The 25798-nt window shown below is 45.5% G+C and overlaps 1 protein-coding gene across 2 annotated transcripts in view; it reads left to right on the top strand.

Annotated features, from left to right (window-relative positions):
- Positions 1-25798, top strand: part of LOC149340647 (facilitated trehalose transporter Tret1-like) — a 68493-nt gene that overhangs the window by 6443 nt on the left and 36252 nt on the right. The window contains exon 1 of one of the 2 annotated variants that reach the window (XM_089549480.1): positions 2779-3149. The exons of the other annotated variant lie outside the window; for it this stretch is intronic. Within the exon in view, the coding sequence (XP_089405606.1) occupies positions 3083-3149 (67 nt within the window). The 5' untranslated portion in view covers positions 2779-3082. Of the gene's footprint in view, positions 1-2778; positions 3150-25798 lie in introns of those variants that run through there. 2 annotated transcript variants of the gene reach the window in all.

The following is a 25798-nucleotide window of genomic DNA, read 5'->3' as shown; positions in this document are numbered from 1 at the left end:
CGCCGAACAGTGTTATTTCTTGGCGCAGCTGAGAAGCAACAACCGCAATGACTTCAAACGGCACTGATGCGTTGATGCAGTGTATCTGTTGAGTACACTTCTGTCGAAGGTTTTTTTTTTGTTTTGTTTTATATTGCACAAAACGCATTTCGCCGCCACAGTGGCTCAGTGGTTATGGAACTCGGCTGCTGACCCGAAAGACGCGGGTTCGATCCCGACTGCGGCTGCCGAATTTCGATGGAGGCGAAATTTTAGAGGCCCGTTTACTGTGCGATGTCAGTGCACGTTAAGAAACCCCACGTGGTCGAAATTTCCGGAGCCCTTCACTACGGTGACCCTCACAGCCTGAGTCGCTTTGGGACATTATACCCTCATAAACCGAACAAAATGCATTTCACGTCTACATGCCACTTTCCTGTATCCGCAGTTTCTTTTTTTTTTTTAAGTCCGTTTGTGGACGAAAGCTTAGAACCAGATTTAATATTTTACAAGTTGGTTCGGTAGAACAGGAAAAATAAGTCAACACGCAGATGAGTATGAGGAGCGCCCAAGTCAAGGGCACAACAACATGATGTATCTATGGCTACGTAATGGACACGCATAGCGCGAAAAGTGCCGCTTTGGTAACCTAAGTTATCTATGTTCTCCATGTCAACTTGTAAGGAGAACAAGAGGTAGAATTAGTAGGCGACGAAGAAGAATAAGATAATCTGAATAGAATGCACAGTCCTCAATCGACGCACCATGCATGCACACACAAAGTTCGACGTGTATGCAAGCAAGGCAACAAGGCTCAACACGATTCCGCCTTTTGCAGTAGTGTATCGAGGGCTGACAAGGGCTCGCCTGGAGGTTTTTAGAGTGTAGTTAGTTTTGTTCGCCGAAGCCTGGTTGTTCAGATGATTACTACTACATGGGCTCCGGGTGCCAGCATTTGCTTTTAGCTAAAGTTGAGTAGTCTACTGGCATTTTGTTTCTCTACAATTTACGTCAACGTGTGCGTCATGCCGCACATTGTTTCCAAGCACTCCTCGCCTAGCGCTAGCACGAGGCATAACTTTTAGAGGCTTTAGAGCGGCTGTCTGTAAGGTGACATATATCGAATGCACCAAAACCTTTCCTATATATATGCATTGTAATCTTGAAAGCTTAAAAGCGAATGCAGTGGCACGCTAATATGAAGAGGTAACAGCGCTACACGTAACAGTAATTGCGAGGAATTCCGCTCCAGTATCTGACGCTTTAAACCACTAGTTACATGGCATATTCGCTCTCAATGTTCAACCTCACTCGCGTCGTAAGAGCAGGTTTATAAAAATGTAGCTCATCTACGGACGTCCTAGCTAGAAAAAAACAAGAACACAGAATCCCTGGCTCACGATTCCTTTTCACGGATTCAGTCACGTAGCCCTGTTGTAGTGGGCTACCTTCGTTTCTTTTTCTTGGCATCGTGCCGAATAGATAGCGGCATAAGGCAAGTGGAACACAAGTACAGCTCTCCAACGTACCATGTCTGACTTTTCCTGCACCTTCGTCAGTGTGGCACACTGCACACAAGGCAAGAGATTCCCCATGATGCAAGGATTGCTCGCTGTGAAGCCAACATTTTCGGAGCCTTCCACAGACAAATAAGCGTCAGTTTAACGAATCAGCATTCCCAGCATCTATACCTGAATCGACACCTTAACGCGGCATGCTTACCTGGTTCAACACACGTCATGATCTGTCTGCGCATGCAACGCTCTACCACACCCATAACCAGTTGCATTATGCCTCGCCAAATATCTTGTCGATGACATAGTGCCAGAACAGGCAGCGCTATTTTCAAAACAGTGGCTGGACTACCATTGACTAAATTGCATGTATCTTCTCTACCGTCAATATGGTGATTCAAGGCAGAGAAGCACGTCATCAAGTATAGAGCTCTCTAATGCGAGAAAAAAAATCGTAGCGCCCAAACACATTGCTAAATGCGCGTTTTTGCAGGCTATTAGTCAGCAACGGTAGTCCCAACACGTCATATTTACCACGATGCCAAAGTCCCCACTCTCAACAAGCTGCATTTTTGAGAGAGCTCAAACTCGAAGTTTACAATTCTGAACTGTAAGTTCTTCACATGGAGCTGCTCTACACGTGCATAGCTAGAGAGCGTTGACCGATAATTACGAAACATATCAGGGGTTCCTTAGCCGCAGACATTAGCTGTATGAAGCCAATGGCAGTCCTCTCTCCCCTGTGGCACTCTATACCCACCAAGACGAGCTTCGTCCATAATCTCGACCACTAGGTTTTGTGTGACATCCTTGGTTTTTCAAGCGTTTCCAACATACCGCGTATAGAATAGCGCCCTATTCACCCACTGACAAGGGCCCCGCGTGTCATCTGCAAGCGACCTGGAGGTATCGGCGCCAAAGCTGCCCACGTACGCACCTTTTATCAGCCACGTTACCCAACAAAGGAGCCGCCCTAAAACCATATCTCCTCCGCATGCTTAGCTGTCCCATGCAAGATGCCGAGGACAAGAACAACACTAGGCAGCCTATTGGTTTGGCCACCCTCTTTCTTTCCCTTTCTCTGGAGGGTGGTGGTCGGTCCCGAACACAGATCACCGCGGGGCTACTCGGGCTCTTATCAGGGGCACTTGAAAATCACCCTCTACTTTGTGTCGTGCATAGGTAGGTTTTCGGTCACGTGACGATACTTGTGGAGGCGTGGAAGTGGGAGAGAGAGAGATGTAAAACAGTAAAAGAGAGAATTGGAGGAGAAGATGGGACGAAGGCTTTAAACTTCTAGAGAACGACGTGATGGGCTCTTGTTAGCACGTTGCTCACCGCGGGAGAAGTACGAAGATCCGTCTTGATTGGAGCGTGGACTGCACACTACAGCATACTTTACGAGTGACGAGCAGGCAACGTAGGCGCAGCGGAAAAGAGTGCCGCTGCTCTCCCTGTTGTTGTTATTGCAAATCTCCCGCAAAGCGGGACTGTTTAAGTCAGGCACTTCGGGAGCGGGGTAGCTTCTTTTGGAGTCCTCCTGCCTGCTTCAACTAAAGACCAATCGGACTCTCCTAAGGACCCCCAAAATGGGTATCAAGAACGAACGTAGGCCATCCTGCACTCCAGATCGCCCAAGCTGCCAGTTTGAGAAAGGTGAGCCTATCTTTCATATATGATGCAAAGACGGAAGTCCGGTGAAGGTACTCCGAACAGCCCTGTGGAATACGAAACACAATGACGAAAACTTCTGATGCACTGCATATAGCAGACTTTAAATTGTTTTTATTTTTATTTTTTTGCCCGGAAGCAAACCTTCCATTACACTTTTGAAAATACTGCACAGGCATAACTGCAACATAAAGTTATCCGTTGCGCTTCGTTATCGCAGCTATTTTTCCTTATTTGCTTACGTACTGCAACCTTATCGCAAAGTTTGACAGTCAGGGATTAATCTTCGTTCACTGTGAATCAGTGAAATTACATTTATTAAATCGACGAACGTGAGCCGAAAGCGCATTACAGGGAAGGCTGTACAGTGCTCGCTGAAAACATGGTGTCCATTGCATATTCGCACTGTGGCTCAGTAGTCGAAAGCGTGTGCCGTGCGGAAAGATGTGCAGGAAGCAATAACCGAGTAACACGAATTTATTCGTTGACATTAGATAGCTCACCTTCTCAGTACATTCCCATCAGTTATCAGACTGGCGTTCCGAGCTCAGTTACACACACTGCAATTTCTGCTTGTGAAGATTGAAAAGTGTGGAGAAATATACCGCTTTAACGCGGTTCGCATGCACTACACCGCAATGGACACGTGGCTGTTTTAATGTGGGGTAACATTTACAAATGCTCTATCTATTGAATATCAAGACTTCAATTCAGACTTGGATATATTAGAGACCGTGAATAACCTAGGGTGTCTATATGTACTGGTCGACAAAAAAGAAAAGCCCAAGGGCTCGTTTAGCAACAGACATGCAATCCGTGGGAGTACGCCCCATATTCACTTTTGCATGCGAACCCATTGGTAAAAAGAAATTCTGGCCGCATGGCTTGGCGTGTAGTGCCGTACCAATGGCATCTATCGAGCTCTAAATCTCCACGAGGTGACGATAAGCATAGTCATCATGTTTGAAGGTCATTTGGCGTTTAGGGTCAATGGAATCTCTTCGCAAAACGATTGAAAAACAAACTATGCAGCCTGAAAACTTTTGACCAAGGCTATACGTCCTCCCTCCATCCGGACTAAGTGTGCATGTGTGAATTCCGTAAATGGTATGTTTAAGAAGGCCAATGTGCAGCTACTTTGGAACGTTGAAGGCTTGACGATGGTACCTTACCAGTGCAAGTTTTCGGAGTTGAGAAAAAGTTTTTCAGAGAAAAGTAATTATTTTTCCAGTGTGTTGGTCACCACTGGCATGTCCTTCGGTGTCGAAAAACGAGATTCAGGGAAGACAGTAAAAGAAAAGAAAAATATATCAAAAAAAAATATGCAATAAATAATATTGTGGACGTTAAACGGAGTTTCAGATGTTTATTTGAAATGGTTCTAAATCTCGCTTTCCTGCTGCGACGCAAACAGAGAGTTCAAAGCGCTACCCTGATACGAGACACTGAAGGGCGCTGGCACACAGACCGGGGCTTTTCCGCTGAAAGACGGCTATACTACTGATGCTATTAAATGAATTAGCTGTGAAACAATTATCTGATCTTTTGAGGTATAATCAACGTGCACCTAAAGCACACTTTTTAAGGCGAAAGCCTTTAATGACTCATCATTGTCGACAAAAGGTTGTCAGCAGATGCTTGTCAGCGGAGGTGTCACGCTTTTGACTGGTGTCCACCCAGATATGTGAGACAGTTACTGCCTAATTTCCTTCCCTCAAATACAATTGTCATATTCATCATTATGGCCCCTCTTCCTATTTCTTCTTTCACTCCCACTTCCTCCCTTCCTGTACGGTGCGGTTCACGTGTCCACCGAGATGACAGAGAATTACTGCGCCATTTCCTTTCTTCAAAAAGCGTTGCGTTCAAAGGGCAAGGCATCGCGCCCAAAGGGTGGTGGCGTTCCGTGGACTCCCTGGCAGCGCTAAAACACGCTGTCGCGTTCCACTCCTAAAGGCGAAGCTTAAGCGTCATCAATTAGCAGTTAATTAGTATTCAGTAATTAACCATCAATTATTGATTTGTCATTACTTAGTAATTAGTCATTAATTATGTGCGACGTCTTCCAGTGGTACGACACCAGTGCCACAAAGGCAGTCAAAGTGGTGCGGAAAACGCTTTCGCCTCTACGCACTTAGACAGTCAAAGTGCCCCCTGAATTTTTTAGGATGTCAATAAATTCACGGTTTGGCTACCCACCTTTGACCAATTTCGGGAACGTAAAAGACCTCCTCCATCCCATGTTCGATTTACTCTGTTTATTTAGATAACAGCTCCACATTGTGCGAATTCGGTTTGCAACCTCTCTGCTTGCATTGTATGTGCATTCTGTCTATCTTCTTGCAACTAAAAATAGATTTGTTAACGTTGTGAATAGCTGGAACATTGCAAAGGCTTGCCGATGCAGGAGATATAGAACCGCGATTGAGAACATTTTTCGGAGTTAGCGAATCTGTGGGACACTTTCTACCGACATAACTTCCACCATATCGAAAATGCATGTGGCCAGAAGTGAAATATAAAGGGCGTGTGTTCAAGAAAAGATCTAAGTGTGTAATAGAAACCAAATTCGAACGAAATGGATGCAGTGTACCATGGCAAGCAACGCACAAAAAGGCGGTACACACAAAAAGAAGAAACATGACTGCATGGTACTTCTGTGGGTGCATATTTGCTGCATCCTGTTGCCAGTTGCATTTAATGACTCTTAAAGCAGCATACCACCGGGCACGGGAATTTATACTACTCGCGAAAACCTACATCCTCATACAAGAGCTTAGAAGTGTACGACGAAGTCGTGCATTTAGCGTTACTTCCGAGCTCCGTTCCGTTTAGGCGCATAGCCGAGATGTTTTCGCGAATGTGTCTGTGCACTTAGCACTACTCTAATGTGTTTCTGCCTGCTTCTTAGTATCTAAAGCAAGGAATAAAAAATAGCGAAGTCATTAGATATTAGCGTCTTTTCGTGAAGCCCTAATAGTGAGTTATAGCAGATCATAGACGTACCTGCTAGCATATACGTATCTCCAAGAGACAGGTGCGTGGCCACTTAGGTCACACACCTGCCGCTGCGCGAGCGCAGCAGGCATCCGTATATCCGATGTGCGTCTACGATAGTACGGCTTCGCTATGCTAATATTCTTTAATATTTTCTGTACGAATGAAGTCCACAGAAAAATTATCAGAGGAGGTACCCCAAGAAAGCAAAGCATTCTTGAAATGGAGAATTGTTGCTCGTTCAAGGCTTGATGACGTCAAAGGAAACGCCTTCGTTGTCAAAACGACGTCACTAAATAAAGAGGAGAAAAAATAACTTTTCTAGATAGCGACCGTCTACCGATATGTGGGTGCAGTACGCCACCCAGACGTCTCATGATATGATACCCGTCCCGTGTGTTGGATTTCGTGCGACGAAACACTCCCGGCTGCCAGCTTAGATGTCGACGTTAGGAGGGGCTTCTAAAAAATTTAGATTTTGGTTCTGTTATTGTCGCATGAAACAAAATAGTTATTTCTCTGTGGCATACCTACAATCAACGTTTGAGAACAATAGTTAACACATGCACATATGCACACCATGTGGTTAAGTCCGACCAGAGTCTTCCCCGTAGTGAACGAGAAGTCACATCTGCGACCGATATACTATGGCGACACGTCGTGTCCCTGGTGTCTGGCTCTTCTGTCTTCTTTTTTCCTGTGCTTCGACTATACATTTGAGGCTGTCTTTACGTCATGAGGCTGTCAGGTAAACTTTACTACCCTTAGCCGGGTTGTAACTAAATCCATCTCTAACTGGTCGCCGTCTTATCATGTTTGTATTTCCTTCGCCTTGAGGTGACTGTTGTTGACATCACGCGACATAAACAGAAGGAAGCCCCACTATCAGGTGACGTCTTGGATTCAACTACTTGAGACTGTTGACGGTCGTCCCCCAGCAATGACAGATAAGTCGCACACGTGCACGAGTGTTACGCTATGCGTTCGACTGCTAGAGCTTACCTACGTATCTCGAGGATACACGTAAACCTCTTGACATGTTCGTGTGACCCGGTCAATATTTTTGCCCCCTATACCCAGACGCATGAGACATAAACACGCATGGCACAAAGCAGACAGAAGTAGTCGTGAATTGTCGACGTTGGAGTTTAACGTCCCGAAACGACACATGGCCTATGAGGGGCGCCGTAAAGCAGGGCTCCTGATTAATTTAGATCCCCTGCGGCTTATCACCTTGCGCTCACATCACACAAAACACGGGTGTTTTTGCATATCGCCTCCTACGAAATGTGGCCGCCGCAGCCAGAACTCGATACCGCATGCTTGGAACCAGTAGCCGAATGCCAAAGCCAATAGCCATCATTGCGGGTAGGCGGAAATAGTCGAATTTTTGCAACTTCCATTAACAGCGCAATTACAATGCCTGAATCACCACAAAATCCACTCCGCTCCCTGCACCCGTTCTAAGTTGCGAAAACTATTGTTCGGAAGTAATAATTCTTCGAGGGCTAAAATGATTAAAACAGCGCAGCCTGCTTGTTGCAAACCATCTCAAGCAATAGTAATTTTCTCCTGGATGTTAATGAAAGCTTTTTTAAATTGCAATTAAGACACAGTAGGAACAGTGAGCACTCACATGATTACGCATAAATGCTAACTGCAAAGTCTACGTTTCATTACAGACTAAGCAGCTATTAATAAATAAGTTATTAATAATGTTTTCATGCCTACGCCTGGTAATACATGCAACAGCACATCATTACTTGAGAACTCCTAACATAGCGTTTATACATTAATGAGGATAGGTACGACATGGTCCGCGAATTATTCATGGTAGGCTGCACATTAGGACCTGTCGTCTGGATTATTGATGGCTGCCAACCACTTCCTCCTCCTAGCTTTACACATCGAGTGCGTTTTCGGAAAAGTCAGCTCTAACGTGGTCACCTTTCATGATCAGAAGGCTTGGTTCATGTTTAACATTTTTTCTCTTTTTTTTTTATATGGCGATACAATATTACGTGCATGACATAACGAAGAACTCAGGGTTACTTTGTACCACCGGGAGGTGGTTAATTCGAGGGCAAAAATTTTTATTCCGTATGCATAGAAATCCAGCCGGTTTGGTCGCTTCCGGCCCCAGGGAATTAGGTGCAAAAAACCCAAACGCCACAATCACTATGGAACTCTGACCGTTTATCGCAAAACTTCGGTCACATCTGTCGCCTTCCATTTTCCAAGAAAAGTAGCGCAAAATTTCGTTAAAGAGGTTTTCGCGCTCCCTACTCCAAGTGCTAAAAAAATATGGCGGTTACTTTACGTAACCATCATTCCCAAAAGCGAATGAAGTGCGTTAGCATTGTGTGGCGAATGTTTATCGTTGTTATGCTTCCTTATTCATGATATTGCTATGTGATTTAAGTAATGCTTTAAGTGCATATTGTGTGTTGTGTGTGTTTGCATGGCATAGATGAAGCAGAGTAGATACATGAAAAAATATATCTTACAATCGTTCTATATATGCATATCTGTCGCGTTTCCCGTTCCGCAGAAAGTCCGGTGTTGTCGGTGGGGGTGGTGTGAGGGCAAAAGAAGGTGGCGCATCTGCCACCTAGGGTATATAACCTTGTGAAGTCATTATAATCTGCCCACTGTAGCAGCTGGCAAACAAACACCTGTTCACCAGAGGACCAGAACCACAAACAGCGTTTTTTCGCGAATGTGGGATTCAGTGCTAGTGCGCTGAAAAGCAAATATCACCCAATGCACGTGGCTCACAAAAATCATTTAATAAAGGGAGTGTAATATAGCGCATGACAATGTTACCGTGGTAATGATTAGCTGGAAATCAACTTGATGATAATCAGGCCACCTGCCTAAAGACAATCATTTGAACTATCGGCCACGCGCTCAAGTCCCCGAACCATTTATGCATGCAGCTGTTTACTTTATGAATCTACTCAGAATCTACCGCCTTTTCTCAAAGAAGCCGGGCTGGAATGTGGGTCCCGAAAATGAATAGCACCAGCGTATGTTCATCTGCGGGTCATCGGGGACACAGGTGGCCGGATGCCTACTGTTACGCACACGGGCATACCATTCCTTGTAGCCAGGCGAGCATACAAGCAGCGAAAGGCAATGCGACCGGGTTACATCCCACGTAAGTGCATGCAGTGGCCCTCTTCGATTACCCATCTATGGATGGCGTCGGGCTGCCCCGGGTCGACACAGTACGGAGCCAGGCGTTTGTTTTTCTCGGGTTGCTTCGCGAACTTCCGATAGCTACCCAGAACGCGTTCGCCTTTTGTTAGCTGGGCAGTTTTGGCGTGCCAACGGGCACCCCGACTTGCCGGTGTACGACTTGGCACTGGCTGCGCTCGGGCAGTTCGGGTAGAGTGGAGCGTACGCGGCAATTTTTTTATGAACTACAAGAAACACAACGCTTCTCGCGAAGTTTTCATCTGTCTCTAGTGAGACCGCGGCGCTTATTTCGACGAGCTCTCAATGCATATCATCGGTGTCGTCTGCAACGGTGTATTTGAGGCAGCTCTCCCTGTTTATTTATTTTGTGTGCATGAATTATGATCAAATCTTGTTTCCACAGTCATAATTACTTAAAACCCTCGCTTCGTACTTCGTTCAGTTACGCTTCGCTTACGCTCAATTAATTTAGATTCACAAAAAATTTTGGCTGTCGAGTCCGGGAGCACGGATGATACTAAGTGATGTTCAAGGCCTTTTTCGACAGCAGCCGCAGATCCCAGCGGCGATTACGCGCTCAAACACGCGCATGCAAGCACGTCGTCAGCGTGGGAGTTGCGATAGCAGCGCATGATGTTTTATGTTTCGGCGCTCTATAAAGGCGGATATGCTTTGAGAAATGAAAAAAAAAAACAACCTGACAGGCATCGTATGCATGCGCCATAACCTCGCATTTATGCCGCCGCGGTGGCTCAGTGGCTATGGTGCTCGGCTGCTGACCCAAAAGACGCGGGTTCGATCCCGGCCGCGGCGGCTAGAATTTCTTTGGAGGAGAAATTCTAGAGGCCCGTGTACTGTGCGATGTCAGTGCACGTTAAAGAACCCCAGGTGGTCGAAATTTCCGGAGCCCTCCACTACGGCGTCTCTCATAGCCTTAGTCGCTTTGGGACGTTAAACCCCATAAACCAACCAACCATAACCTCGCATTTGACTCATTAAGCAGAAGTTTCCAAACACTTTTCATAACGCATGTATACGCAGTAAGTGATGCGCCGAACTCGTGGCGATATTGTAGCACCTGTCATTCGAGTGCTCGTGGTCCGTGATGAAGCTGCAGCATATAGACGTGATATGCAGCTAAATATGTAATAACGGTACACGCGCTTTCCCGAGGAAAAAAAAAATAGCTATCTGATGTGTGTTCGTCGAGATTACGCGTGCATTCCCTGCCGGCAGTCGAACGCGAGACTATAGCCGGTGAAACGTGTCCTGATCTCACAACGCTCAGAAAGCGATTCGCGAACGCAGAAATTTCAACGGCCACTGTAGAGCCTATCATACGGGTCGATTATCAGCGATCATATTAGTGCTTAGTTAGTCAACGAACACGCTATAACCCGAAAGCATGCCGTGTCATTTGATGAGAAATGCGCGTGCAATTTTTCAATCAGATGTGGTGTAGAAAGAAAGACGTTAGTGCTACTGCTGCTTGATATGTTTCACGAGAACGCACAGCGCACTAAAGGCGACACGCTCTCGTCATCGTCGACAATTTTGACGTGTGTGAGTGCGATCAGCTGCTTTTTCTGCGGTTTGCGGCCGCCCTCCATAACTTCAGGTCATTTCTTTCGCACCCGTACGCCTCTCTAGCAACTAGACGCGGCCGCACGCGATCCAGCGGAAAGCAACTCCCTTCATGGGGGTTGTGGTGGCCTTCTTGCATTCTTGACCAAGGCTTTAGCGTAGCGACGGGCTGATGCTTCGGAGCTTCTCGCGTCAGCGCCTGTTTCTGTGGGCATTTGAAGAAGCTACGGGATTTTTCAGGAACTATTTAAAGTGAGAATAATTTCTTTCTGTGAGACCTGCATTCGGAAAAGCGAGGAACTTGCTGGAACCTTGAGGTCCCGGGACTCGAAAACAAAACTGAAAAATTTTCCGGTGGCGTGACAGAGACCCGGCCGTTTTTATTAAAAATTTCAAATACGAACAGTCATTTGGCCTTTAAAATAGTAGTAAAAAACAAATAGAGAGAATAGAGGATACCAGTTGTTAGCAGTCACTTAGTAAAATCTATTTTTTTCTTTTTCCTCGGTATATAATTTAACGGTACAGTAACCAACTTTATATATTGAACAAAATTCTATGTTCGTTTCTCATTATTTTCACTGATAAAAACTGCATTCTTTATTCTTATTTTCTAAAAGGGCGTCGCACTCTGCAGCCTAACCTCCCAGTTTAAACTCGTACTCATTGTATTCGCTCCTTTTCGGTCATTGTTTTCGGGAAGCCATTAACCCGTGCTACATGGCCTTTGTCTTATCTTTGGGGTCAAAGCACTTCAGCAGGTTATAGTATAAAGCTATGACGCCCGCACGGCACTTGATCAAAACCCGATGATCGATGCCTCTTCGGGGTCCTCACTATCTGCTCTATAACAATCTCTCCTCGCGCAGATACTCACTGCAATACGCGCTGCAGCTAACTACATCAGCTAACTATGTCAGTCTGCAAAGCGAAGGTGAGGGCAAGCATTCCTCCGAAAAAGTGTGCCGGAAGGGGCAACCTGTCTTGTACGCGGCACAAAAAGACAGTTTTTACACTTTGACAGTCCTGAGTTCAAAATTCAGAGTCACGACAATGCTCCGAACTTATGCCAGGGCCGTAAAAACCTCTACATATTCTAAAAGAGGCAGCCGAAATTCAGATTTTGTGGTAAGAGTGAAAGGCACTGATGCCTTTCCAGTAGCAGCGTGCAAACACGGTACTTTTGCAAAAGGATTTGAACACAACCTGAATATTTTTGCTGCCGAATCTAATACCTATAGAGTGCCAAAAAAAATTGAATATCGTATGAATCGATAAATGATAGAACCAAATCGAGTACGAATCAAATATTTTGTAGGATGGAGGTTTATTGAAGGCACAGGGACCTCAGTAGCAGGAGCATTACAAAGGCCGAAAGGCATCACAGTAAATTCATATAGGCCGTCAGGGGTTACAAAGGCTGTCTTCGGGCGATCGGCCTCTTCCATGGGTACCTGCCAGTACCCGGAACGTAAATCTAAAGAGGAAAATATTTCGGCACCTTGCAAGCAGTCTAGCGCGTCATTTATGCGTGGCAGGGGATATACGTCCTTGCGCATGATCTTGCTGAGGCGGCGCTAGTCTACACAGAAACGGATGGAGCCGTCTTTCTTTTTGACAAGCACAACTGGCGAAGCCCAAGGACTGCTTGAGGGCTGGATGACGCCGCTCTTGAGCATTTGGTCGACTTGATCTTCAAGAACTTGGTGCACGGTTGTCGACACATGATAGGGGCGCTGCCGTAGAGTAGCGTGGGCACCTGTGTCGATGCGATGTGTGACAGTCGAGGTTTGGCCAAGGGAGCTGTGATGGCAGTCGAAGGAAGCGCGGAACTGGTGGAGCAAGTAGAGAAGCTGCGCGCGCTGCGGCGGAGGAAGATCTGCGTTGATGGAGCGGAGAAACAGTTTTGTAGAGGAAGGAGTGGGTGTAGAAGATGGTGGGATGAGCGCAGTGAGATTAATGTGCTATGCATCGTCAGTCTCCTCACCGATCGGGTGGACACTGCCGACACATTTGCCACGGCGCAAAGCACTAGGGCTGCAGAATGGGTTACAGACCCACAGTACGGAGAGGCCAGCAGAAATAGTCAATACGGCGTAAGGCAGGGGAAGACACTTGCGGCGGAGAAAAATATGAGCTGGCGTGAAAAAAACAGTGTCATCACGGAGAGGGTCACAAGAAAGGCGCACAAGGACGGAAGAGCATGGAGGCAGGTCGATGTCTTCGGCGACGAGGGCTTTAATACATGGCGGCGAAATAGCAGCGCCCGGCAGCGACTGGGGCAGAGCAGAGAACCGGACTTCAGCGTGAGCGCAATCGATAACATCAGCATGACGAGACAGGAAATCCCAGCCCAAAATAACATCGTGAGAACAAAACGGCAGGACGACAGATCGTATATAGGACGTCCTGAATTAAATCTCGAGCGGTGCAAGCTGCTGACGGCTTGATGTGCTGAGCGCTGGCCGTGCGCAGCGAGAGACCGGCAATTGGTGTCTTAACTTCCTTCAAACGGCGACAAAGTTGTGTCTCTATTACTGAAATTGCGGCGCCAGTGTCGACAAGGCCCATGACAGCTATATTCCCTCCACCGAAAGGTCAATAAGGTTCGCAAGTGACAGCTGAGGTATTTGGTAGTTCGACGGGGACGCAGTTCTTGCCTCAGGAACTGCGGCGTCTAGTTTTCCTCTTGAGAATTATTTCGGCGGCGACGCATCAAAGATATGGAGCGGCGTCGCGGTGAAGGGGAACGGCGCTCGGTAAGCGCTGAACGGTCTGGGGAGGAAGGACGAGTCAACGAACGGGGCTCAGCAGACACGGAGTACTGACGCGCTGGAGGCCAGTACCCGACAGGCGGTGCCGAAACTGGGAGACGGCGACGACAATGGCGGGCTACGTGCCCCGGTAATCCGCAGGTGTAGCAAATATGCCGATTATGCGTTGTGTGCCAGGAATATCGGTCTCGTGGAGAGAGCCGGAGATAAGGTGCCGGCGCTTGTACGGGCACTGACATAATAGGGTACGTAGGCGGCCGAGTTTGTGCGACGACTTCGGCGTAAGTCATTGGACGGGCGACAGGTTTTGGGACGACGTTGGCATAATTCAGAGGGGTGGCGACAGGTCTGGGGGCGGCGTCAGCGTACGTCAGCGGACCTGCGACAGGTGATGGTGAATGCGCTGACGGAAGCACCTCAGCAACCTGCTCTCGAATTGCATGTTGGAGAGCCAGGCCAAATATGGTGGCGACCCTTGAGGGCTAGGCAAAAGCGAAAGCTGACGGGCCACCACCGCACGTACAAAGTCCTTGATTTGCTGCAGCAGAGAGGAGTTGTCAGCTGCGGGTGTCAGTCCGGCAAGTGACTCTGCCTGAGCTGAGTGCTGACGAGTCAGGACCCTCTGAAACCGTGCGCAAGTCCTGAGCGAGAAGCATTTGAAAGGCGTCATCATCAATGCCTTTCAAGATCTGTTTTATCTTGTCAGCTTCCGGCATGCTGACGTTCACTCGGTTGCAGAGGGCGATTGCATCTTCTATATAGCTAGGAAAGCTTTCGCCGACCTGCTGCGACCGTTCACGCAAGCGTTGTTCGGCGCGAAGTTGTCTGACAGCTAGGCGACCAAAGACATCGGAGAACTTCGTCTCGAAGGCCGACCAAGTTCCAACGCCCCCTTCATGGTTGCGATACCTTAAGTTGGCGACGCCGGTAAGATAAAAAATGACATTGTTCAGCTTTGTCTCGTCATTCCACTTGTTATACCGGCTCACCCGTTCGTAGGATGCGAAGCCAATATTCCACGTCATGTTCATCTGTTCCGCTGAAGATAGCCGGGTCCTGTTGGCGAAGGGAGCCGCAGAGATGACAGTCGGCGGGCCTGCTTGCACGGCTTGATTTTGGATGTCCACAGGCATCGCAGGTGTCGGAAGAGTGCGGCTACGGAGCTCCAGAGCCGATATCGTAACCCAGCACCTCCACCAAATGTTGGATGGGGGTTTATTGAAGGCACAGGCACCTCAGGAGCAGGGCGGCAACAGTCCGTAGTCAGCGAAGGCGAGCAAACAGCACGCGCAGCGATAACAATGCCGCCGCTACACAGAATGTTCGTCTTCGTCTTTACAATTCTTTCGAATACTTACTCTACTTGCGCAAATATTCAGACGAATATGTTGCGACACTGCCAAATGCAAGTGATGGTGCTGCGGAACAGCCCTATAACTTGTGGAATTACACCGATAACTCCCAAAATATGCAACGCAGCTACAGTAGGGTATACTCAAGAGATGGTCAGTACATTAACTCTATAACCGTCTTGTCAAACGTGTGAGAAACGTATTGCCTTTTGCTACTGACGACGACAGCGAATAAATTAGCGCCACATCTTAATAGAAGAGAATAGAGTTAACTATGCTTCACGCATTCCGAGATTGGGCATCAAGGAAGGTTTCATAAACCCATCTGAGTCCAGCTGCATCGCGCAATCTTGAAGGTGATGCATGACCATTAGGCCTTCACACGATCGAAGCGCGTCGTAGAGCAAAACCCCTCTTCCTACACAGACCGACCGCGACAGCACGTTGTCGTTTAAAGCAGTAGTAAGAGAAAACTGCGTCTAGCCTTATTCAAACTTCGTGCTAATTATTCGGAGACTATTCGAAAATTTCCGAAAAAATTGGATTCTTTTCGAATAATGTTGAAAATGCGCCATTTCATTCGTTAAGCGAATTAAATAGGAGGGTACTCGGTATTCTAATTTTTTTTAATATTCGCACACTCCGACTTTCTACTCATGTTTTTATCGCACGTTCGAGTGGAACGAGATTCCGATACACTTTTAAAACAACAGGAGTAGAACTTTGAATAACCTTTGGGCTTTTGACAGGGATGATTTGACTCCTGCGCTGCAATTGAACAGGTTTAATGATGCGTTCGTTGAATGGAATGCTGGTAATTGAAACACACCTCTCGACTAAATGGAGTATAAGCGGTCAATGTTTGGGAAATGAAGCAATAATAGAGAGGCAACCTAACCTATCCTAACCTAACCTAACCTAACCTAGGTGCCAGGGTTGATAAATCTCCAAGGGAAGCAAAAGAAAGTACGCGCAAAAAAATTTCCTGTTTCGGAAATATAGAGCCTGCAATTGCGTTTTAAGAGCGAATGATGTGCAAGTGGACCTACCAACTTCCTTGGCGTAAGCGTTAACATAGCCCTGCCCGGAAATGACCTCCTTAATACTGTCCTTTGCTGCCTTAAACAATCATATATTGAAGAGCAATCATGCCAAAATTTCTTTCTGGGCTGAAATTTCTTCCCGTGCGTCCAATTTTCACTTTCCATTTACTTCTGTGCAATCTATCTCGTAGTTGTCTTAGTCAAACATTAGAAATGTGTGACACTCTGAAGTGCCGGCTGCGTGACAAGGTCAACGTGGGTGCGCTTTCAACGTGTGATCGGATTATTTTGCTTTCTTTGCTGCGTAACTCTAATATCGTTCTTGCAAGCACTATCTTCGGCCAGGCAGCTCTGAACGAGAGCTTTTTTTTTTTTGTCAAAATGTCGATGACTCCCCTTCAACAATTGCCGATTACAGGATAGATTCTAGAAATTAGTGATTAAAATAGAGAAATGCATGCATTTTGAAAGCGTGCCACTGGTGGTAGGTTTTGGTTGAGGCGCCATCAGAGAACAGGTGTTTCGAAGCGGACCACCAGACGCAGTATGGTAAACGAAGGTCGATATATTTTCTTACTGGTCAGAAAAGCTCAAATGATTAAACTCATTTTCTGAACTGCATCCCAGGTGCTGATTTACTGCTGTTGAACCCACAATTAAGAACAGCGGTGTGCTTTACATTATCCAACGCGAGCAAGCAATCTGACACCTAAGGTCTGCTATATGTACGTTTTTATGTGATTAATTTTTTGTCTCTTTGCATTATTAGTGTTTTGCTACGTTGATGCAAATAAGGTGCAAGGTCTTAGAGAACAAGACAAATTCGCTGCACCTCATTGCTATTATTAGTTATTTCACTCTTGGGATTCGGATCTGCTGTCATTGTTTGCCCTAAGTAGACGTATTCCCTTACCAATTCCAGTACCTCGCTTCCTATCATAAACTACTGTATCCTTCCGGGACTTTCGAACATTACTTTGGCTTTCTGAGTATTGATTTATAGATCCACCGTTCTGCTCTAGCCGATGGTCCTTAAAAGTAACGGAGTAGATTAAAATAGAAGGAAGGCGTAGCAGTTGGCGGCAGGAAGCTAAACGGGCGGATGAGATTAAGAAGTTTGCTGGGGTAGGGAGGCCGCAGCTGGCACACGACAGGGTTAATGGCAGAGATATGATGGAGGCCTTTGCACTGCAGTGGGCATAGACAGGATGATAATGATGATGATGATGATGATGATGATGATGATGATGATGGTTATGATGATATGTTGTACCATTTATTCATTTGGGGAGTGGCAATTTGAGTAAATATTCATAACGATTAACTGTCATCACTAACTTTCTTGCCAAATCACCATGATGTTTGAAAGACTCATGCTTAACTATCAAGCAGTCAAATTTGATTCCAAACCGTCCTTAACCCCCAGTGATGCTATTCTTACACACTGGGCATTTACGTACCCACGAGTTTGCTTGTGCAATTATCAAAATGACCTATACTCAAGCGGACCTCCCCCGTTTTGCTTTCTTTTGTGGCTGGAAGACAAGAATTTGGCCGAGTTGGGTTGCAGTGGGCTCCGTATTTCAACACACAAACCGAAAAAATATTCGTCACCAAGCCCTGTTTACTCAGGGCTTCGATAACTTGTCCTGTGTCATTTTACATGGCGAGGAACATGTACACAGGCTTCATAAAAGCTCCTTCATTAAGGCATGATGACGGCATACTCGTTATGTAACGAACGTCATATGTCCCGACATGCTATATGGCTCGCAATAACTCAGCCTACATTTTAAACCACTGCCATGCTTCCACGTCCCTTCTTTGATATCCTTATATGGAAAGGCATTTGCTCTCCACCAGCATTCGCTGAAGCGGTGCGTTTTAGTTAAATGACGCGCAGTGACGACACACTCCGGCTGTTCATAATACCGTACTTATTTATGTGAGTCGGCAGCAGCTGCAAAGTCGAGAGAGAAATTTTTGCGGCGGGAGCAAACAGGCACTTGGCTTTTGATTGCCCGGAAAAAGTGCTGCATTTCCTTGTTCGGACAACAATCTGCAGCAGGAGCTGGAATTTTTAAATTTTTGGTGCTTTTAAGGCTTTTATTGAGAGTATTTGTCACTGAGTTAATTCGGCTGTATGCGTCGACTTCTCACAGGCACATTTCCGCACATGGCTGTGCAGCCGTATTTTCAGATAAACAATGTGCCTGACTCATGAATAGCTCGAGCTTCTTAAAGGTCTTATAAAACCGCGTGTGTTTTTGTGTGTGGGTGGCAGTTAAAAACTTTCAAGACAAAATTTCTCGGTTTTTAAGTGGCCGAAAAAATTCCGGCAGTTTCTTCTATGGATGTCTATCTCCAATAAGAAATCGAATGCATTTTTTTAAGCTCCTAATTCCTTCACTGAGTAGTTCCGACTGCATGCGTTGAGAATTCTCAGTGCCACATTACCTTCCACGGGGATGCACACAGATCTCAGCACTTTTCATTATAAGCTACATGCTTCCTCTCCATAATCACGCCTCCAAAATGGCGCTGCAGTCATGTTTCTAAACAAGCAAAGTACCTCATGCATCAATAGCTCAAACTTATAAAAGCTCCAAGTTCAGTGTCGAGTCATTCCAGCGAGGAAATTCCGCAAGTTTTCGAGCTCTTGCTCCCTTATGCAAAAAGCCTGGCATGTGGCAAGACACACTGGTGTGTGCATAGCAGGCCTGAAGGAAAGTCAAATAATTCTGGATTTTGATTCTCTATAACACAATCAACTCTAAGGCTATGTCCGTGCCTCCAGCCTACCTCCATACCTTCTATTTATTATAAGCCACAGAAAACGAGACAGCCTTCCGTGATTGTGACGGCAATCCCAGCAAATACTGCGCGTGGTACACTATTGCCTTGCATGCCAGCATTCAAATAATGGCCCTTCTATGCCAACCCAACCGGGCAATCATGCCACTAGCTAAGCCCACGTAAGCAAGCCATGGAATGTCAAATGATATTCGCGCAACGCGATTCCTGCCATAACTCCATGGACGGTGTCACAAGTTTTAACGCGCCGAAAGAACCAACGGTGACATTTAAGGCGTCTTCTAAGAACTCTAGCCACAACTGAATACGCGCAGAGAGCGGTAAGCTTTGTACGGAGATTATGAATCGTTTTTGTGGGTGCTGATCACAGACAAGTCAGGTCGCCTTTGTCGTTCGCGATGTTCTCTTTAGAGCCGCTTAACTTGTCGAAAAGTTGCTAAAATGCACTTAAATGTCATCTTGCGATTCCACACGACGAAAGAAACGAGCTAGGTTGTATCTATCTTCATTAAAAATATTTCTTGGCGTCTACGTAAAATATGATGACCTGCACAAATGAATTCAATGACAAACCAGGGGGATCGAAAGGTCTTAGCTGGCACAATATCTGGAACAAAGGGATATTTTTTTTTCGTAGTTATTTAGGTTTTGCTACCCAAGATCCTAAAGAATCTACAGAAAGGAATTTGCTACATTTCCCTAGGAATGATAAGCGTGGAGATAACTAACCAATAGCAAGATGTAATATCGCACAGTAGAATCTTTGAGTCCCTCTGCGGTGTTGTGCAGTTAATTACCTTTAAGTGTTTTGGCAAGATGTTGCACACAGTGAGAAGGTTCGTGTCTTATGCACCCTGCTCCGCATTTTTTTCCATGGGGGTTTTGTTTTTCATCTAGAATTATACCTGTCACTGCCGGTAGGAATACTGCGAACAAAAGCCCACAAGCGTGCTCCCTTCCTTGTGAGTTTACAGAGGGGAAATTTGAGATTTCGCCGGGTTCATTAGCGGCTTGTTCAAAGATAACTCCAGTCGTGAATTCAAATTCTGTTTCGTTTTATGCTTCTTCGGTACAGGAGAGCAGCTTCTGAAGTATTTTCTGCAAACATCGACTTTCGTCATCAAATTCACTACACTGAGCAGGTAAAAGAAAGGAAAAGATGGTGCCAGCTTACAACCGAGAGCTACAGCAAAGGCGTTTACCATGTTATAGCACCACGATCAGGCTGAGAAAATCCGGCGTTCCTAAACATCAAGCTCAATGTCATACCGTGAACACTTTCGCATTTCACTTTCACAAAATGCTCTCAGCGCGGCAAAGAATCCGATTCGGTCATGCGTTTAGCACCACAATACCTTACCTAATCAGCTGCTGCATGCATTACCAACAGAGGGCAGTATCTGAATTGCTCGGAAAGCAGGCGGCATTACCGACTTCCCAGATGACCGTGAAGCTTTCCTGAGCAAGAGCAATGAAACACAATTTTGGAATAAACAGAAGTGCAGTGCTTAGTTTTGTGATAACCGCAAACAAGCTCCTACAAGGCAATTCGAGCTTAAGAGGACTTACATAAACATTTTGCGAAGCCATATCGTAACAACGCCGGAGAGGAATGTTTTTCTCCGATAGGCAGAATTACTTTCTGTCATTTTCATTTTGGCCGTCAAGCATCTTGATGCAAAAACATCTTAGAGACAGCTGTCTATAATACTTCTAATTAAATAGCTTACAGACAAAACATTGCTTTATGCTTCTCTTGATCATGGTTACTTTTCTTTCTACCCCCCCCCCCCCCCCCCAAATAACATCTCTGCATTCGTTTCTAATGCAGCAGTGTGGATTTTGTCAATATACACTCCAAGCGATTTTCCGTCATTTCGGATTCAACGACGACCTTTCCTGGAGAGGACGTTTCTAAAGGAGGCAGTCGAAATTCAGATTTTGTGGCAAGGGTGAAACACACTGATGCCTTTCTAGTCGCAGCGTGCAAACACAGTACTTTTTCAAAACCATTTGAATACAACCTGTATAGTTTTGCTGCCGAATCTAACACTAATAGCGTGGCAAAAAAAAACTGAATATAGTATGAATCGATAAACGATAGAACCGAATCGAGTACGAATCAAATATTTTTTTCGAACACTTACCCTACTTGAGCAAATATTCGGACGAATACGTTGCGACACCGCCAAATGCAAGTGATGGCGCTGCGGAACGGCCCTATAACTTGTGAAATTGCACCTATAACTCCCAAAATATGCAACGCCGCCATAGTAGGGGATACTGAAGACATGGTCAGTACATTATGTCTATAACCGTCTTGTAAAACGTATGAGAAACGTTTTTTTGCTACTGGAGACGACAGCGAATAAATTAGCGCCACATCTTAATAGACGAGAAGAGAGTTAACAATGCTTCACGCATTCCGAGATTGGGCATCAAGGAAGGTTTTATAAACCTTTCTGAGTCCAGCTGCATCGCGCAATCTTGAAGGTGATGCATGACCACTAAGCCGTAACACGATCGAAGCGCCCGTGGAGCAAAACCCCTCTTCCTACACAGACCGACCGCTGCAGCACGCTGTCGTTTAAAGCCGTAATAAGAGAAAACTGCGTCTAGCTTTATTCAAGCTTCGTGCCAATTATTCGGAAACTATTCGAAAACTTCCAAACAGATTCGATTCGTTTCGAATAATGTTGAAAATGCGCAATTTCATTCGTTAAGCGAATTAAATGGGAGGATACTCGGTATTCTAAATTTTTTTAATATTCGCACACTCCAACTTTGTAGTCATGTTTTTATCGCACGTTCGACTGGAACGAGATTCCGATACAGTTTTAAAACAACAGGAGTAGAACTTTTAATATCCCTTGGGCTTTTGACAGGGATGATTTGAAACCTGCGCTGCAATTGAACAGGTTTAATGATGCGTTCGTTGAATGAAATGCTGGAAATTGAAACACACCTCTCGACTAAATGGAGTATAAGCGGTAAATGTTTGGGAAATGAAGCAATAATAGCGAGGCAACCTAACCTATCCTAACCTAACCTGACCTATCCTAGGCGCCAGGGTTGATAAATCTCCAAGGGAAGCAAAAAAACAGTACGCGCAAAAAAAAATTTCCTGTTTCGGAAATATAGAGCCTGCAATCGCGTTTTAAGAGCAACTGATGTGCAAGTGGACGAACTTCCTTGGCGTAAACGTTAATATAGCCCTGGCCAGAAATGACCGTCTTAATACTTGTTCTTCGCACCCCTAAACAATCACATATTGAAAAGAAATCACGCCAAAATTTCTTTCTGGGCTGCAATTCCTTCCCGTGCGTCTAATTTTCACCTTCCATTTACTTCTATGCAATGTATCTCGTCGTTGCCTTAGTCAAAGATTTGAAATGTGTGACACCCTAGAGTGCCGGCTGCATGATAAGGTCAACGTGGGGACTATTTCCACGCGTGATCGGATTGTTTTGCTTTCTTTGCTCCGTAACTGTAATATCTTTCTTGCAAGCACTATCTTCGGCCAGGCAGATTTGAACGAGAGCATTTTTTTTTTGTCAAAATATCGACGACTACACGTCAACAACTGCCGACTACAGGATGGATTCTAGAATGTAGTCATTAAAATAAAGAAATCCATGCGTTTTGAAAGCGTGGCGCAGGTGGTAGGTTTTGGTTGGCCATTGAGGATGCGTCGTCAGAGAACAAGCGTTTCGAAGTGGACCACCAGACCCAGTATCTTAAAGGAAGGTCAACATATTTTCTTACTGGTCACAAAAGCTCAAATGATTAAACTCATTTTCTGAACTTCATCCCACGTCCTAATTCACTGCTGTTGAACCCACAATTAAGAACAGCGGTGTGCTTTACATTCTCCAACGCGAGCAAGCAATCTGACACCTAAGGTCTGCTACATGCACGATTTTATGGGATTAGTTTTTTCTCTCTTTGCCTTATTAGTGTTTTGCTACGTTCATGCAAATAAGGTGCAAGGTCTTACAGAACCTGACAAATTCGCTGCACCCCATTGCTATTATTAGTTATTTCACTCTTGGGATTTGGATCTGCTGTCATTGTTTGCCCTAAGTAGACGTATTACCTTACCACTTCCAGTACCTCGCTTCCTATCATAAACTACTGTATCCTTCCGAGACTTTCGAACATTACTTTGGCTTTCTGAGTATTGATTTATAGATCCACCGTTCTGCTCTAGCCGATGGTCCTTAAAAGTAACGAAGTAGATTAAAATAGAAGGAAGGCGTAGCAGTTGGCGGCGGGAAGCTAGACGGGCGGATGAGATTAAGACGTTTGCTGGGGTAGGGAGGCCGCAGCTGGCACACGACAGGGTTAATTGCAGAGATATGATGGAGGCCTTTGCACTGCAGTGGGCATAGACAGGATGATAATGATGATGATGATGATGATGGTTATGATGATATGTTGTACCATTTATTCATTTGGGGAGTGGCAATTTGAGTAAATATTCATAGCGATTAACTGTCATCACTAACTTTCTTGCCAAATCACCATGATGTTTGAAAGACTCATGCTTAACTATCAAGCAGTAAAATTTGATTCCAAACCGTCCTTCACCCCCAGTGATGCTATTCTTACACACTGGGCATTTACGTACCAACGAGTTTTTGTGCAATTATCAAAATTACCTATACTCAAGCGGACCTCCCCCGTTTTGCTTTCTTTTGTGGCTGGAGGACAAAAATTTGGCCTAGTTGGGTTGCAGTGGGCTCCGTATTTCAACACAGAAACCAAACAAATATTCGTCACCAAGCCTTGTTTACTCAGGGCTCTGATAACTTGTCCTGTGTCATTTTACATGGCGAGGAACATGTACCCAGGCTTCATAAAAGCTCCTTCATTAAGGCATGATGACGGCATACTCGGTATGTAACGAAAGTCATATGTCCCGACATGCTATATGGCTTGCAATAACTCAGTCTACATTTTAAACCACTGACATGCTTCCACGTCCCTTCTTTGATATCCTTATATGGAAAGGCATTTGCTCTCCACCAGCATTCGCTGAAGCGGTGCGTTTTAGTTAAATGACGCGCAGTGACGACACACTCCGGCTGTTCATAATACCGTACTTATTTATGTGAGTCGGCAGCAGCTGCAAAGTCGAGAGAGAAATTTTTGCTGCGGGAGCAAACAGGCACTTGGCTTTTGATTGCCCGGAAAAAGTGCTGCATTTCCTTGTTTGGACAACAATGTGCAGCAGGAACTGGAATGTTTAAATTTTTGGTGCTTTTAAGGCTTTTATTGAGAGTATTTGTCACTGAGTTAATTCGGCTGTATGCGTCGACTTCTCACAGGCACATTTCCGCACATGGCTGTGCAGCCGTATTTTCAGATAAACAATGTGCCTGACTCATGAATAGCTCGAGCTTATGAAAGGTCCTATAAAACCGCGTGTGTTTTTGTGTGTGGGTGGCAGTTAAAAACTTTCAAGACAAAATTTCTCGATTTTTAAGTAGCCGAAAAAATTGCGGCAGTTTCTTCTATGGATGTCTATCTGCAATAAGAAATCGAATGCATTTTTTTAAGCTCCTAATTCCTTCACTGAGTAGTTCCGACTGCATGCGTTGAGAATTCTCAGTGCCACATTACCTTCCACGGGGATGCAGACTGATCTCAGCACTTTTCATTATAAGCTACCTGCTTCCTCTCCATAATCACGCCTCCACAATGGCGCTGCAGTCATGTTTTCAAACAAGCAAGGTACCTCATGCATCAATAGCTCAAACTTATAAAAGCTCCAAGTTCAGTGTCGAGTCATTCCAGCGAGGAGATGCCGCAAGTTTTCGAGCTCTTGCTCCCTTATGCAAAAAGCCTGGCATGTGGCAAGACACACTGGTGTGTGCATAGCAGGCCTGAAGGAAAGTCAAATAATTCTGGATTTTGATTCTCTATAACACAATCAAATCTAAGGCTATGTCAGTGCCTCCAGCCTACCTCCATACCTTCTATTTATTATAAGCCACAGAAAACGAGACAGCCTTCCGTGATTGTGACGGCAATCCCAGCAAATACTGCGCGTGGCACACTATTGCCTTGCATGCCACTATTCAAATAATGACCCTTCTATGCCAACCCAAGCGCGGAATCATGCCACTAGCTAAGCCCACGTAAGCAAGCCATGGAATGTCAAATGATATTCGCGCTACGCGATTCCTGCCATAACTCCATGGACGGTGTCACAAGTAATAAAGCGCCGAAAGAACCAACGGTGACATTTAAGGCGTCTTCTAAGAACTCTAGCCACAACTGAATACGCGCAGAGAGTAGTAAGCTTTGTACGGAGATTATGAATCCTTTTTGTGGGTGCTGATCACAGACAAGTCAGGTCGCCTTTGTCGTTCGCGATGTTCTCTTTAGAGCCGCTTAACTTGTCGAAAAGTTGCTAAAATGTGCTTAAATGTCATCTTGCGATTCCACACGACGATTTCACACGACGGTGGCAGGCTGCACAGTCAGATTTCCCCACCGATAGTGAGAAGGTTCGTGTCTTATGCACCCTGCTCCGCATTTTTTTTTCATGGTGTTTTTGTTTTTCATCTAGAATTATACCTGTCACTGCCGGTAGCAATACTGCGAACAAAAGCCCACAAGCGTGCTCCCTTCCTTGTGAGTTTACAGAGAGGAAATTTGAGATTTCGCCGGATTCATTAGCGGTTTGTTCAAAGATAACTCCAGTCGTTAATTCAAATTCTGTTTCGTTTTATGCTGCTTCGGTACAGGAGAGCAGCTTCTGAAGTATTTTTTGCAAACATCGACTTTCGTCATCAAATTCACTACACTGAGCAGGTAAAAGAAAGGAAAAGCTGGTGCCATCTTACAACCAAGACCTACAG

This window comes from Amblyomma mixtum, chromosome 6, assembly GCF_055824585.1.
Source record: "Amblyomma mixtum isolate Tamu chromosome 6, ASM5582458v1, whole genome shotgun sequence".
NCBI lineage: Eukaryota > Metazoa > Arthropoda > Arachnida > Ixodida > Ixodidae > Amblyomma > Amblyomma mixtum.
The sequence above is the reverse complement of the archived record's forward strand: the minus strand, read 5'-3'. Positions and strand labels throughout refer to the sequence as shown.